Source organism: Leptonychotes weddellii, chromosome 8 (assembly GCF_054177405.1).
Source record: "Leptonychotes weddellii isolate Sample4059 chromosome 8, ASM5417740v2, whole genome shotgun sequence".
In the NCBI taxonomy this organism is placed as follows: domain Eukaryota; kingdom Metazoa; phylum Chordata; class Mammalia; order Carnivora; family Phocidae; genus Leptonychotes; species Leptonychotes weddellii.
In genome coordinates, this window is record NC_138376.1 from 90693988 (window position 1) to 90709372 (window position 15385).

The 15385-nt window shown below is 40.1% G+C and overlaps 2 protein-coding genes across 7 annotated transcripts in view; one reads left to right on the forward strand and one right to left on the reverse strand.

Moving 5' to 3' along the window:
- Window positions 1-15385, reverse strand: part of MCM9 (minichromosome maintenance 9 homologous recombination repair factor) — a 95200-nt gene that overhangs the window by 57446 nt on the left and 22369 nt on the right. The window contains exon 8 of one of the 6 annotated variants that reach the window (XM_081828880.1): window positions 3078-3960. The exons of 3 other annotated variants lie outside the window; for them this stretch is intronic. In XM_081828880.1, the coding sequence (XP_081685006.1) occupies window positions 3956-3960 (5 nt within the window). In that variant the 3' untranslated portion in view covers window positions 3078-3955. Of the gene's footprint in view, window positions 1-3077; window positions 5326-9421; window positions 12745-15385 lie in introns of those variants that run through there. 2 more of the 6 variants (XM_081828878.1, XM_081828879.1) reach the window with 2 other exon arrangements.
- On the forward strand, window positions 2848-14032 carry ASF1A (anti-silencing function 1A histone chaperone). The gene is made up of 4 exons (XM_006741341.3): window positions 2848-3084; window positions 7950-8065; window positions 12319-12495; window positions 13635-14032. The coding sequence occupies exons 1-4, from the start codon at window positions 2976-2978 to the stop codon at window positions 13845-13847; spliced, it is 615 nt and encodes a 204-aa protein (XP_006741404.1). The 5' UTR covers window positions 2848-2975; the 3' UTR covers window positions 13848-14032.

The following is a 15385-nucleotide window of genomic DNA, read 5'->3' on the forward strand; positions in this document are numbered from 1 at the left end:
CTCTTTATGTCCAAATTCCCTCCTGTCTAAGGACACCAGTTAGAATGGATTAGGGCCCACTTTCAGGAACTCATTTTAACCTAACCATCTTTTTAAAGGCCTTATCACCAAATACAGTGACATTTTGAGGTACTGGAGAGTTAGGGCTTCAACATATGAATGGGATGGGGGGACACAATTCAGCCTATAACAATAGCTAACTAGGTTCATTTATCTCTGTCTGAGAGGCACTAGTTTAGGCTTTGTTCATCTTAGAACCCAAAGGATCTCTTTCAGCCATCCTTCTCCCACATAATCTGTACAGAGAGAAGCAATTTTGGAGATTATGTTCTACGTAGCCCTCCAAGCATCACATGGGTCCCCTTGGGTACTTAATAAATGAAGACACTCATGGTGCCCCATCTGTTACAATATGGTTAGCTGTTTGAGAGTCACCAAAAAGTTGTCCAGCAAGAGATCCTATAAATTGTCTCTGAAACCAGAGTGGTGCTTTTACAATGTTTTCCCCTCTATGAGACACCAGCTCACTTTGAAATATGCCACCGCACATCTGGGAATCCCTTTGACCTTTCTTGCAAAGTATTGTCAACGGGGAAGAAAGAAACTACGGGAGAAAGTGCTCAAAGGCTCTTTAATGTTTCTGAGGAGCAATAATAAAAGAGTTAGGACAGACAACATGAGAGGCCCAGAGCCAATATTTGTGGCTTCCAGTGGACTATTAAGGAAGGTCATTTCTCCCTTAAATATGGTTGTATATGACATGTTAAACAAAAGATTTTAAAGAAAATAAGCCAAACTAGTGGTATCCAGGTTGATCTTTTCAGTTCTTGATGCATCAAGTTTTATGGAAGATGTACCTTATTATGACATACCTATGGTCAGACTGCAAAATACACTTTATTTTACCAAGCTTATAATGTCATTTTTATAAAGCAAGTAAATTAGAATCTCCTCTTAAGAGTGCCTGCAATAATCAGAAAACTGTATACACCATTCTCAAGGGAGTCATGTTTTAATCTTCAAAAGGCCATTTATCTTACATATCTAGTGTATCTTAACAGCGTACAGCAATTAACACTTTATCTTGGCTAGTGTTAGGACCAGCACTATTAGGAGTGAACAGAGAATATAGTTTATCAGTCACAGTAATCTGCATTTATCACCACACAAACAACTGGGCTTGAGGAAACCTTTTCTGGTAGGTTCTAGTTTACTGTTTAATCCATTGCCAATAAAATGAGAACTCCCCCTCTAAGTAGTTTTCCTAAATATGGGGAGGCCTGGTATTACCTGTGCCATATTAACTTTCAAAAGACCAGCAGATAAAGAAGCCACATCAACAGCAACCTACTTAAGTATGAACGACGCCCAAAGAATGACAACTCAAAATCCTGGGCACTATACTAAAAAACAACTCCTTCAGCACAGATGATAATTAAGAAATAATATTTTCTCTGAATTTAATTAGCCAAGGTCATTGGTTTCACTCAAAACACTGAAGGGAAAAAAATAATGGTTTATGAACAGCAGGTATTAAAAGAACTCTTTATAGCACTCTTACTAGGTAAACAGAAATTGCTCAACAACCCCACAAATGTGTTAAAACCTCTTCCTTTCCCCACAATGGTAGTCAAACAGCATAAATGAATTGACATGAATGCCAATGAATCAAGCAAAGACTCCTCAAAAAACTTGTTTGTGGTGCCACAAATTTTTATTTGGTAACGGTTTGTCATAAATTTTTTGAAAATCACATGTCCTGGTATGCTGCTGTCTTTACTCTTCCTTTCCCTTTCTTACCATATTTTTTGCCCTTTGGTTTCCTGACACTTCCATTTTCTCTTTTTATGTTCCTGTTATGCTCACCAAACGACAGAAACCTGGGGTGTAACTGATCACATCTCTAGCAATCTTTTTCTTACTCTAGGGCTTTCCAGATTAGAACGGGAGACCCAGGTGCAGCCCAAATATTACCTACTCAGATTTTCCAAGCAAAGTGTGCGTGGAAAAGCCTCTCTTCACCCTTCATTTTGTGTCTATTTAACTAACGGCGCTGTAGTGCCCAAACGCAGATATTGACCAAGAACCAGATTTCCAAAATGGCTTTGCTCCTTTCGAGCCGGCATAGGGTCTATAAAATACAATTTATTTCCACTGCAACCAACCCTTCTCTCTACCCCAAATGTTACCCTGTACGTAGACAGCGGAACCTAACCCAGTATAGACAACCGAATCACAGCTCTAAATTCAGTAGAAAGACGGCACAACCGTTGGACTGATGTAAAAAGAGCGTTAAAAGAAAAAAAAAAACAAACAAAAACCCAAGCAGAAACCACACCAAGCAAAAACCCGAGGGGCGGGCGTCACCCAGAATCGCGCCCTCCCGCCGCCTCGCCGGCCGCGAGCACGCCTCCCCGCCGCGGCCACGCCTCCTCCGACCCCCGCCCCGCCCCGCCGCGGCCACGCCCGACGTGAGGCGCGGGAGCCGCCGGGCCGGAGGCGGGGCCTGCGCCGCCCTTCCCCCCCAGCCCCCCCCGCCGCCGCCGGCGGCCTCCGCGCGGGCCTCCCAGCCCGTATTCCACTCACTTTGTTCTCCGCCTTTGTCCTAATCCACACCAGCAGGTGGAGCCGCAGTTAAAGTTTCTGAGTCCATTCCGGGAGCGGGAGCCCATCTTGCTCGCCGCCGAGGCCCTAGCTGGAGGAGGAGGGTCAGAGCTCGGGTGCAGCCAATCGCGGGCAACGCTGCTAGTTATCAGAGCAGAATGGGCTGTAGTTTAGTGAAATAGGAAAGCTGCAAAACACTGTGGAGTGCTCCCGTGTAAATAAAAAGAGGAAAAAAAAGTTTCTCAAGTCGCCGCTGCACGACGTCGGGCAGGCGCCGGGGCGAGGGTCTGCGCTCTCCCGAGCGGCCGCGCGCTGGACTTTATTGTGCCGCAACAAGCCCCCGTTCCCATTGTTTGTGTTTTTTTCAAAATATGGCAAAGGTTCAGGTGAACAATGTAGTGGTGCTGGATAACCCTTCTCCTTTCTACAACCCGTTCCAGTTCGAGATCACCTTCGAGTGCATCGAGGACCTGTCTGAAGGTGAGTCGGGCGCCCGCCCGCCGCCGGGCTGTCAGTTGCGGGCTGCAGACGTTGAAAGTTTCCCGGGCCCGGCCTCGCGCGGGCGGCCGGTGCTCGGCGCCGGACGGGCGGCGGGCTCGGCTCTGCGGAGGGAAACTTGAAGTTGATGGACGACGGCCGCCGAGGCGCGCGCGGCGTTCGGCCGCAGCCGGGGCGCCTGCCGTGGCTCAACTTGCGAGGAACTTGTTCGAGCGGAGGTAGCCATGTTGTCAGCTTTGTCTGGCGGGCGGGCGGTTCGCGAGACCCGCAGTCGAGCCCGCGGCGCCGGCCGAGGGTCGCGCCGGCCTGGCCCCGCACCGCGAACGGCCTCCGCGGCCCCGGCACAGAGGTTGGGAAGGGAGAGGCATGTGTGTGGTCGCGCCGGCGAGTTAGCAGCGGAGCCATCTTACCAAGAGTAGAGAATTGGGCCACCGACCCCGGCGTCACGACGCCTCCTCTCCGCGCCGCGGGTGACGAACACGGCGCCCCGCCTGCCCACCTTCTGCCCCCGAGCGAGAGGCAAATCCATTTTTAGAGCTTATGCTGGAGTTGCCCTACTCTCTGGGGTGGCCGTGCCCGGCCGCTCCGGGGAGGAGAGCGAGGCTGTCCTCGCGCTGATTTCTGGCTCCCTGGACCAACCAGCGGGGGAGGCGGGCGCAGGCTCGGCCCCTCCGCGCCGCGGGCCGGACTCCGGCGCTCCCCGGGGACGGCGGGTGCTCCCCCGCGGCACTCCCCAGCCGGCGCCCGGGATGCTCCGGGCGCCCGGGGATGCTGGCGCGCAGGCTCGCCCGGACTGGCGTGGACTCCTGTTCCGTAACGACGGAAACCTCTCCTCTCAGGAAGAGAAATACTCCTAAGCTAGAAAGTTACATTTAACCCAAGAGCAGAAATAAGTAAAACACTGAAATAATTTCCAGGACTTAATCACTGGCTTCTTAGTGGTCCGAGAGACTTTTCTTCAAGAATGTGTTGAAATCTAATTAAAATAACTCCACATCCAAACACCCTGAGCATAAAACACCAAAGTGGGCTAAGAAATAAAAGGTAAAGTCCTGATAGCAATGCAAAAATTTTTACAATTTTTTCTAAGTTCGTTTTAAGGTCTCCAAAGATAGTTTTATATTATGTGCAGTAATAAATATTTAGAAAGCTAAAACTTGCCAAGGTTTTTATCTTTGCTCTTAGATTTTATTAAAATAATCCAGTGCTTCCCTTTCAAAATTTGAGGAGAAAAAATTTAATTTCATCAATGGTAATTTTACAATTAAATAGGGGACATACTTGCTTGAACCTACAAGTATATTTAACAAAGATGCATTTAAAATTATGCTAACCATGGTATATAAAGCATTTCATTTAAAAAGTTTTTAATCTCCACAAAATGTATTTTATGTAGGATGTTAGTTTTCAAATTATAAAAGCAATACATGCTCATTGGAATAAACTTTTTAAAAGCTGTACATACATATAGAAAGTAACAGTCCTCTGTACTCAAATGCCTTCCACCATCTCCTGTAATTATAATTAACTTTAATCTTTGCTCATCCAATAAGTATTAATACATACATAAAGCATATATGCATATATATATTATATGTAGGTCACATTTTGAAAGACCATTTATTAAACTAATTTCTAATAGGCCACTGATAATAAAATTAAAGGGGATTTTTTTTTATTACACTGAAGCCATTTGAGTACTTTCCCAGAGTACTACTATAATCATTTCAGCTATCAGGCCAATTTTTCATACCCAACAGTAAGTTTTCCTTTTTACTGCCAATTGCATATAAAAATGGGCAAACGCAAGAGGAACCATTGATCAGTCCATTCCAATGTACTATATGTTTTAAGCTTTAGAAGTTCTTCAAATTATAAGTATTTCCCAAGTGAGACTTTCCATTTTAAGAGCCAGTTTTAGGACAAGGATGATAGATGATTCAGGATGTTACAGGGCTTTGACACTGGATGGCTGAAACCCACCATTCATGGAAGCAGAATTACGTTCCATTTTTAACTGGCATCTATTCAGAACTCGGCTGAATCACGTCAGGGTTTTTATGATATTAGTATCAACAATACACTTACTTCCAATTGTACTCCTCTTTCTAGGGCACTTATACTGGTTATTTAGCATTTTTCAAAAGAGTTTAAGCTGAGTCATACTGAAGCTGCAAAGGAATCTTTCAAAAAGGTGCCATGCTTGTGTACTCCACCTAGAGGCTATGTGGATTAAGGAAATTGAGTTTATTTAGCAAAAGCTTCTTACAAGTTCCATACTTTTATATTGCAATTCTTTGAAAAATTCTGTTCTTAAAATGAAACTACAGAATATTCTTAAGAGAAATTTTCACTTCATAATTTTGTCTTAAGTCCCAAGCCAGAGGTTGGCCACCATTTTTCATACTTAAACTTGGTAAGAGACTCAGGATATGTTTGATCTGATGGTTCCCAAGCTTGTACAAGTTTTGATTGACCTTCCTGCTAATCTTATGGCCTCTGTAGACTGCTGATTCTTTGTTTCTCTAACAGAATGGAGCCATTTTTTTTTTTAAGTTGGTCAATATCAATAATTATAAGCTCCTGTCAGTTGAACCCTTACAATGTATCAGAATTGAACATGGTGTTTCATGCTTTTAAACTTCAGGCTTGTTCTAATTCCCAAAGATTACATACTTTACACTAACCACAGATCTTCCCAAGTAGGGTAATTAGTTTAAAATTCCCTTGGTGACTTCCCTCACTCCCAACCATAATTGCAGATACTTGCAGACTAGGGTTACCGATTAAATGAAACAATTAGTTAACTTTTTAAATAAATGAATAAACTCCAACAGATAACCTGTGCATCTGATTCTATCCCTTTTCCTCCTTTGAATACAGGGGACGGGAATGAAAGCAGAGTTTAGGAGTAAAACATCTGATGCTCATTTATAAATAAGTTACTGAGCATTCTAAACTCAGTAGCTACAGCAAGGATCCCATTAGCATAAAAATTAAGGTACAGGTGTTCACTGAGTTACAGCCTGTGCTCCTTAAGGGTAGATTATCTTTCCATGGCCTATCTCCTCACCCATCTTCCTCTTGCAAAAAAAGGTGACGCTTGCTGCCTTTATCCTCAAGATTCATCCAGAGTGTGACTGCTTCTCATCCTCATGGCTACATGTGGTCCGAGCTACCATCAGTTTTTGCCTCAGTTGTTAAAATATCCACCTGTTTCTTCCCTCACCGTCTTACAGTCCATACTGAACACAGGATCCAAAATGATCCTTCTAAAATGAAAGCTGGATCATGTTACCCTTCCAATCAGAACCCTCCCAATGGCTTCCATTGCCACTCAGTATAAAAATCAGAAGTCTTTAATAGATGGCCTTTAAAACTTTGCATAATCTGGCCATGCCCCTAACTGACCCAATCTAATGGTCAGTTATTTCCCCCTTTATTCAGTTTGCACCAGCCCTGGCCTCCTTGCTTTTTCTTGAGCAAGCTAATAAGCATGCTCCTACTTCCAGATATTTGCTATTCCTTCTAACAAGATATTAATATTGCTTCTTTCCTCTTTTAATCTTCATCAACAAATAAAAGATCTCGTGAGATGTCAGATGCAGGAACACGTTGCATCTGGAAATGTGCTAGAAGATGGAAATATAAGTGGTCTAGGACAGAGCCATGAAATACATAACAGGTCCTCAGAAAATGACTGCTTAGTGAGAGAATAAAACTAAAGGAGCTTTTCCATAAATTGCAGTTTATCATACAGTATGAATAAGTAGTACCTATACTATTTCTCTTGCCTATTTAGGGAACAAAAATACACAATCACACAAAAATGGCAATACCATGGCAGCACTAAGTAGATTCTCAAGTGTGTGACCTAGAAGCACCCCTCTGGGAATGCTGCCGTAGCCTTGGTGTAGTGAGTCCAAGAGGTAGGCCACACAGTGCTAAACACCTTAGGACCAGAAGGTCTCAGAGGTGATTTGCAGTTGTCTTCCTCCCCCTACTAAAGAGGAGGTGGCTCCTTTGAAAGAGCAGTTGTTTTACTCACCTCTGGGTTCTTGTAGCAGAGCGTTCTGTAAAAGGTACTCAATAAAAGCTGAATTACATATAACAATTGCATAGAATGTCTTGGGTTGCACTTTAATGTATCTTATTCCTCCTCATGCCTGTTCCCACCACCTATACTCCTGTATCAAGTGGTTATAAGGATCCTTGGTTTCCTCACCTATGACATGAAGAGGTGCCATGAGGAAAAATTACCCGACTACAAATAATTTGACAGTTGATGAGCTGAAGCCTCGTAAACTTCTGAGCCACAAGGGAAGTTTGCTAATAATGATTTTCCCCACTTTGGAGCTCTTTGATAATTTGAATCTGTGCAACATAATATGGGGTAGCCCTTCCAAAGTGTGCTTAGTGTTAGTAGCTTGTTAAAAGATGACATATATAAAAAAGGGGAGGGATTCCATAGGCCGAACAAATGGTAAATGCCGGATTAATGTTACTGGTGTTCTTTACTGAAGAAGTCTCAGAACACTTACTCTGCCAGTGTGCTTTATGAATCCTCAAGACAAGGTTGTAGCGTTTCCCAAGTTTTTGGCCATGTTGTTTTGTTTGTGAGGAGCCCTGCCCAGGGACTAGTGTTTCACAAAAGAACATTTTGAGAAACTCTGGTAAGAAATGTAAGAATTTAATAAGGAGCAATTCAGTATCCTTCTGGATTTTCTGCCATGAGAAGCCAATTTTAGCAGCCAATAAATGGCTTAAGTGGACATTAAAAGGGTCTTTGATATCATCTCATAATGTAATCACTGAATATGAAATAATGTTTTGGTTTTTAACCCTAGACTTGGAATGGAAAATTATCTATGTGGGCTCTGCAGAAAGTGAAGAATACGACCAAGTTTTAGACTCTGTTTTAGTGGGCCCTGTTCCCGCAGGAAGGCATATGTTTGTATTTCAGGTAAGATGATTCTTGCTAAATATGTATGCCAAATATGTTTCTAAACCATTATCTCATGGTCCTTATCCATTTCCTCTTGGGTTAAGTCACTCTGCTTCTGCTGTATTCACTTTTTATCTGCTTCCGTTGTGTGCTGTGAGATGTTAATGTGAGGTTTACTCCGAGTTTGCACAGCACACGGTAAAGCTTCCAGTGTCGTGGCACACATGGTGGTGAATTCGGGGCTCTTCCTGTGAATAGTCCTACAGTATCAGACTTTCAGGGTGGCTGTCCAGCAGCCCAATACAGGGGTTCATTGCATACTACTAACTGGCTTCGTTAATTATATGCATCTTCAGTTTATGGTTTCGTCCATTAGGAGTAATGATCACGAAAACAACAGCTTTATTTGAGCAAATCAGTAAATGAGCTAGGTTAATAAGTATGCTGCTAGATAGAGATCTACTGCATAAACTTGAATCGTTGGACTTAAGGTCCGGTGGTTTACTAAAGCATCTAATCTACACATATTAGAGAGGATTACTGTTACAAATCTACTGCTCTGTTTATTATTTGTTAGAGGAAATTCTAATACAAATTATGTTCTCAGCTATCACTGACAGTATTTGGGTCTGTGCCAAGGCTTTAGACACTGTCTTCTGTATTCAAAGTGTTACTTCTTTGAATCCATGTTAAATTGTTGTATAAAGCTATTCAGTCACTTCTCAATTATCCATGCTTATTAGAGGGAGATATTTATAAGTAGCCCAAAGAGTAGCCACAGGTTTAAAAAAAAACAAAAAACTATTAATTTTGTTACAAGTATTTCTATACAACAAAGTCCCCATTAGTTAAGTAGAACCTACTGAAAAGACTTCATCCAGAAAGAAAATTAACTCTTCCTATCCCTGCCCTCCCTTTTTTTCTCATTTCACGGATGGGACCAATGTAAATGAATACTGTTGGTCAGCTAATTCCATCAGATATGGGCCAAAAATTATAAACATATGGTATCTCTAGAGTTGCTACCCATCCGTCCCTTCTTCTAAACACAGATTTCAGAAAGCCTTAGTGCCTTTTATTAAAAACCAACAAATAATTTCCTATGTTTCAACAAATGTTTAAGAAAAGCTCAAATATATTAGTTCAAATCTACTCATTAAAAGTGCTGTTAACCTGAATTATGTGAGTGCATAACGTTGGTGAAAGATGTGGGCACCAGACAATGTGTAGAGGGAAGCACTGCAGTTACAGACCTGCTTCAGATCCTGGCTCTGTTGCTTATTAGACACGTGTGACTTTAGACAGGCTCCCTAGCCTCCCTTAGTCACACTAGTCGTCTATAAAATATGGATAATATCCTACCTCATCGGAATGTTAGGATTAAATGAGGAATAAAGCAGTTAAGTGCTATCACTGACAAATAGCACCCTACTTATATTAGAACTAAATTTTTATTCTCTTAAGTTCTTGAAATTGTTACATAAAAGAAGCAGTATTTGCTTTGACCGACAAGCTTGGAAAACCCACACTTCACTGATGATAATTCATGATGTGGTAAAGAAACATGGATTGACATGTAGCGAGATACCTTTTTATGCTATTGTAAAACCTGCAAATAAATCCCTTGGCTTTGAAACAAACCCTTAAATGTCTTTTCTGTGTGTTTACGTTGTTAAGAACACTCTAAACTTTTTGGCTTAGAGTGAATAATTTATTCAAAAATATTTCCCTCTAGTGATTTTCCAGTAGTTTTACCTTGGTATGAGTGTTTGTGTTGCCAAGAAGGACAGAGAAAGCACTACGCGATTTAAATCAGATGGTCAGCCTGTACATCTTACAAAATTCACCATTATCAGCAAAGAGACTAAAATACAGTTTTTGTTTTGTACTTTAAACAAACTGCCATGAATAAATATGCTAGTCAAAGACTAGCAGGAAGATGTCCAGACATCTGCCTAGTACTGCTGGTTGAAGTTAAAAATCTCTACCTATCACTTCATCCTAAGTGATCTGAGAGGCCTGTGGGTTTTTCTACTTGAATGTGAATTTGCCCAAGTTGAATCCTTTGGCAAACAAATTTTAAAAAACAAACATGGCTAGAACCAATCTACTGAGGGGATGGGAAGCACTATGGGGGGAAGATCTCCATAGCAGTACTGAACTACCTCTGTTTCCCATTCTCCACTCATTTCCAGGACATTAGAATCTCTTTGGGTAACCTGGAAGTAACCTGACCCCTCTGGGGGGAGGGGGGGTGTACAGGATCTGTAAGACAAATAGCATATTCCCAGGACAGGCCCTCAGTCCCCCTGCTGATCTCTTTCCAATCAGTCAAATTACTTCATGTCAGGAATTGAGTTACGAATGAATTTCAAAATACTAAGTATATACTCTGTGCCCAGAGCTGTGCCAGACATGAGATTATACAAATGAACTGGAAAGAACTTTTGCCCAGGAAAAAGCTTAGAATCCCAGGGAAGACTGAAGGGTAAACATACTTATTTAGATTATTGGACACAGATTAGTAGAGGATGTGTGTCAAGTAATTTTAAGTGCAAAAACAGTATTATTCTACCTTCTGAATCAGAAAAGGGTTCACTGGGATCACCTGGGTGGCTCAGTTGGTTAAGTGTCTGCCTCGATCTCAGCTCAGGTCTTAATCTCAGGATTTTCAGTTTAAGCCCCGTGTTGGGCTCTACACTGGGCATGGAGCCTTCTTAAGAAAGGGCTTCACTAAGGATACATTTCATGAAATTTAGAAAGATGAATTTTTTAGGGTGTTAGGGAAGAATCTTGCAGGCCAAGAGAACAGTATATGCAAGGCACAGAGGCATGAAAGATTACCACTGCATTTTAAAGAACTCTGTCTAATCCTAGAACAAAAGAAAGAGGTGTAGAATTAAAGGGAGTGTGAATGGTTGAAGACAAATTGTGAAGGGCCTTATAAATGCAGTTAAAGAACAGATTTTTACTTCAGAAATGGGAGTAATCTGGAGTTTTTAAAGCTGGTGAAGAAACAGGAATGGATCTTTGCCTAGCTAATGCTGGCAGTAGTGCAAATAGCAGGTGAGCTGGGGGATTCCAGTTAGAAAGTTTCAGCAGTATTCCAGGTAAGAGATGAAGATACGATCTGAGTCTTCAGAGATGAGAAATGTTGAGACTGGCTGGATATGGGAGTTAGGGAAGAAGGTATGGAAATTTTCAGCCTAGGTCGATGTTTTAGACTGGATAGATACTGTGCCTTTCTGTGTCATCTGCATGTAGTAGGTACACAATAATCATTAGTCTTTGATGATAATGGCCTGATTGAGAATGTCAGCCAGGGGTGTTCCCAAGCTACGGCACTGGCTGAAGCGTTCACCCAGGCCCAGGGATGTTCTTTAGTGTCCTGGCAAGAGTAAGCTAATCTGCTGGGATGAGCTTCATCCATTCACCACTCAGAATGGCTGCCTCAGGTCACACTCAGATGCCTTACTGTCACTGCCCATCAGCCCATGACTCTTTCCAACCAGTCTCCTTACTGCCTCTCGCACTGCCATGGATAGGACCCTAGCCTTTGCTCATGCTGTTAGCCTTCTCTAGCTCACTTGCTTCACCTTCTGCATTCCTCGAGATTCAGCGGCCTGATTCAAAACAGCGTCATTAAGTATATCTTCTTAAACCAATCTTTACCTTCATTGTATTTCCATAGTATGTGTGGTTTAAGTAGTACACTATATTTTAGTGCCTATCAAAGTCATTCACAAGAGACGATTAATATTTTTGAAAATCTGCTATAGAGCTATTTCTATTCCATTTTCAGTCTTACGTTAATTTACTATTAGAATATCTGTGCAGGGTAGGAGAGTGGGTATGAGAAGGTGTCCCGAGTATAAGAAAGAAACTAGTATAATAAATATTTGCTGCCAACAGGCTGTGTGGAGTTCATTGAATATTTACCAATTTTGGTTTGGAAATTATGACTGGAATCAATTAGACTATTGGCTTAATCCCTCATGAACTACCACACAGTCTGACTAGATTTATCTTCCTATAAAAGTAGTGAAGTTTTCAGGTGCCCAGAATAATTAGGTATACTGTAGAAAAATAATCGAACTATATTTTCTGACTATAAGTCAAACTCAAAACTGAGCATTTGCCTTCCCAGTATGATTTCCAAGTTTTTGTTGCTCTGCCCTTAACTGAGGGTGCTCAGGGTAACCAGAACTCCAGTCTTGCTTGCAGTTAACAGCCTTTTGTGATGTGTTTCTTTTCTTTTTAAATTATTCTAGGCTGATGCACCTAATCCAGGACTCATTCCAGATGCAGATGCAGTAGGTGTAACAGTTGTGCTAATTACATGCACCTATCGAGGTCAAGAATTTATTAGAGTTGGCTATTATGTAAATAATGAATATACTGAGACAGAACTAAGGGAAAATCCGCCAGTAAAACCAGACTTTTCTAAGGTAATGTTCTGACTGTTCCTTTTTCATTACTTTTACTATACTTTTTTTTTTAAGTAGATGCCATTTCATAGTATATTATGAAAATAGCTTGGAGACAAAATAAATTTGAGGTCCTTGTGCCAACTGGGCAAACTAACCATTCCATTCCCATCCTTGTCCTCAGACCCTACCTCCTGATGAATCATTAGTAATTAATGTTGGTCAGGCACCTTCAGAGTCTCTGATGGTTTAGAAAGTTGAAAGTGCCTCCTGTAAGAAACAAGATAGTTGTTTACAACTTTCTCTATGGCATTTCCCATACATCATATGTATTAGAGATTAAACCAAAGGTCTTAAGTATTTCTGGTTATGGAAAACAGCTTCTGAGTGAGAAGCTGAAACTTGTGCTTCAGAAATACAGATTCTCAGAAATACTTCCTATTCTATGATTTTTCATTGGAACCTGTAACAGCTTAGTAACTGGTGACTTATGTGAGATTGAACACAACACTCCCTCTGCCCGATCATGCAAGAAAAATTACATGGGGAGTAGAATGGAATGTTCTTTCTGATAATTAGGCTGGAATATTTAATCCTGGTATGGGACCTTCCCGTGACTCAATGTATTAGTTACCTATATGGCACCTTGTATAGCAAAAAACAAATAAAAAACTAGAATACTGTTTCTGAGAGTGAACCATAATAATTAAAAGGTAGGAAACCACTAATAATGAGAGGTTATACTTGGGGAAATTTTTATTTTCTTTGAAAATATTACTGAAGAGATACCATATCAATCTAAAAAGCAAGGATGCTAGTTAGATAAGCATCCTGTGAAGAATTCACCCTCAAAAAAGAAGAGATTCTCTCCCTTTTAGGAAACAGAAGCATAGAGGGGTTATTTTGTTGGTTAGTAAATGTTCTGGATGAATTCCCTCAGATTCTCCATATCCTTTCCATTATGCTAAAATAATTTTTCTGCTGTAGCCCTAGTCCTTGTGTATTAGTTATGTTTAAATTGCTTTACTTAATTTTATGCCTTTGTAAATGAACTTAGCCCTTTAGGAGTACTGATACAAAGAACCATTTTATTAAGCTATTTGTATATGGTATCTAACTTTCTTAATGCTGTCTATTTATATATTTCCTTTTTCCTTTAGCTTCAAAGGAACATTTTGGCATCTAATCCCAGAGTTACAAGATTCCACATTAATTGGGAAGATAACACAGAAAAACTGGAAGATGCAGAGAGCAGTAATCCAAATCTACAATCACTTCTTTCAACAGATGCATTACCTTCAGCATCAAAGGGATGGTCCACGTCAGAAAACTCACTAAATGTCATGTTAGAATCCCATATGGACTGCATGTGACCACCTGCCATCCCTTTAGTACAAATTAAGCTATAAAAACACACAGAACTATTTCCCCGAAATTCCGTAAGTACATAGTCAAGACACAATGTGAAGAATTTGTTTAAAAACATCCTGTAGAAAGTTTATAAGAAAACCAGTATTTGAGCAAATTGTGGAATATAAATACAACTATTTTTAAGTAATTTTTTTCTCTAATGTGTTATTTTATTTGTTCTGAAACTAATCTGATTAAAACATATATATTATTTTCTTCTTCTCTATATGTAATTAAAGCACTTATAAAGAAAAATATAAATCATAAGACCAGGTTGTAAAGCTGTCTTAGCCTTTTGGACAATAATCTTTGGACCACTATTTTACTGGCCTTCAGAAGAACAAACTTCCGACTTCAACTAAAACGTTTCTTCCTGTGATAAATAGTTTGGTTTAATGTGAGGGGCAAATTTCCATTCTTTTTTGTCATGTCCTTAAAGAAAGGATTTGAAGTCAACTATATGCTACCACAAACTTTAGGACCTGATTTTCTAGGCCACCATACTAGCATGGCTACTATTACATGGAATTTTAGACAACATTCAGTTTGGTTTCTAAGATGATAACAAATGTGGTTAATTGTTCTTAAGGTCCTTTGGCTATGGTTTTTGTTTTATAACAGTTTAGGACATCAGAATACTCCTTGAATCATATATCATTTTTACCCAGTGAATTCAACATGTCAAGAGCAGATGTAAACTCGCTAAGTTTAAGAATAGGATATTATAATGACTTATATCTATTCATGAGATTTATAAAAATACTATGACCTTAACTCTTCAAAACTGACTTGGTAGATCATCTGTTGTTGGCAGCATTTATTTAAAAAAAAAAACAAAAAACAGTGGATTTCAGAAGGTGTATTTAGCTTTATCATAATAGATAAGTCACTATTTTGGAAATATATATATTTTCACACATGTGGTACTCTTCTCCATATTCCTTAACACTCATGCAGGGTAAGATTAGGCATGTTTGTGGTTGACATATTTTAGATAGCCTTTCCAGATAAGTTTTTTAAAAGCAATCTTGGAAAGGAATACATTAACTAAGTGGGCCAAAGTGTTCTTTTTCTTTGATGAGAGCTAGGTCCTTCCTCAAAGTTTCTTATGCTTCATTAAATTAAGTGTAGAACACTCTCATTACTCTTGCTGCTAAGCAAGACATTAGCCATATGATGCAGTTATGCAGTGCCTTTATATCTAGAACTTTTATACTGCACTTTTTAAAGCTTATAGTTTGAGGAAGGGTAAAGGGCATTTGTCTGAATATGGATTCTAAGTTGTATATATTTCCTGTCATTCTAAAAAAGAATTTGTGAAGCAAATTTTGCTAAATGTTAAACTTTGAAATTTAATATACCAGATTATTAAAATTCTGTCCACTAACTAGTTCATAGATTTTAAAAATAAAATACATCCAACTGTTAAAACTATATGAAGAAAATTTCATTTTTGTCTAATTGCAATTACAGGAAAATGTTAAAATATTAAAATGAAAAT

Coding starts and splice junctions, on each gene's coding strand:
- ASF1A (XM_006741341.3), top strand. CDS start 2,976: ATGGCAAAGGTTCAGGTGAACAATGTAGTGGTGCTGGATAACCCTTCT. Junction 3,085..7,949: donor CATCGAGGACCTGTCTGAAG/GTGAGTCGGGCG, acceptor TTTTAACCCTAG/ACTTGGAATGGAAAATTATC. Junction 8,066..12,318: donor GGCATATGTTTGTATTTCAG/GTAAGATGATTC, acceptor AAATTATTCTAG/GCTGATGCACCTAATCCAGG.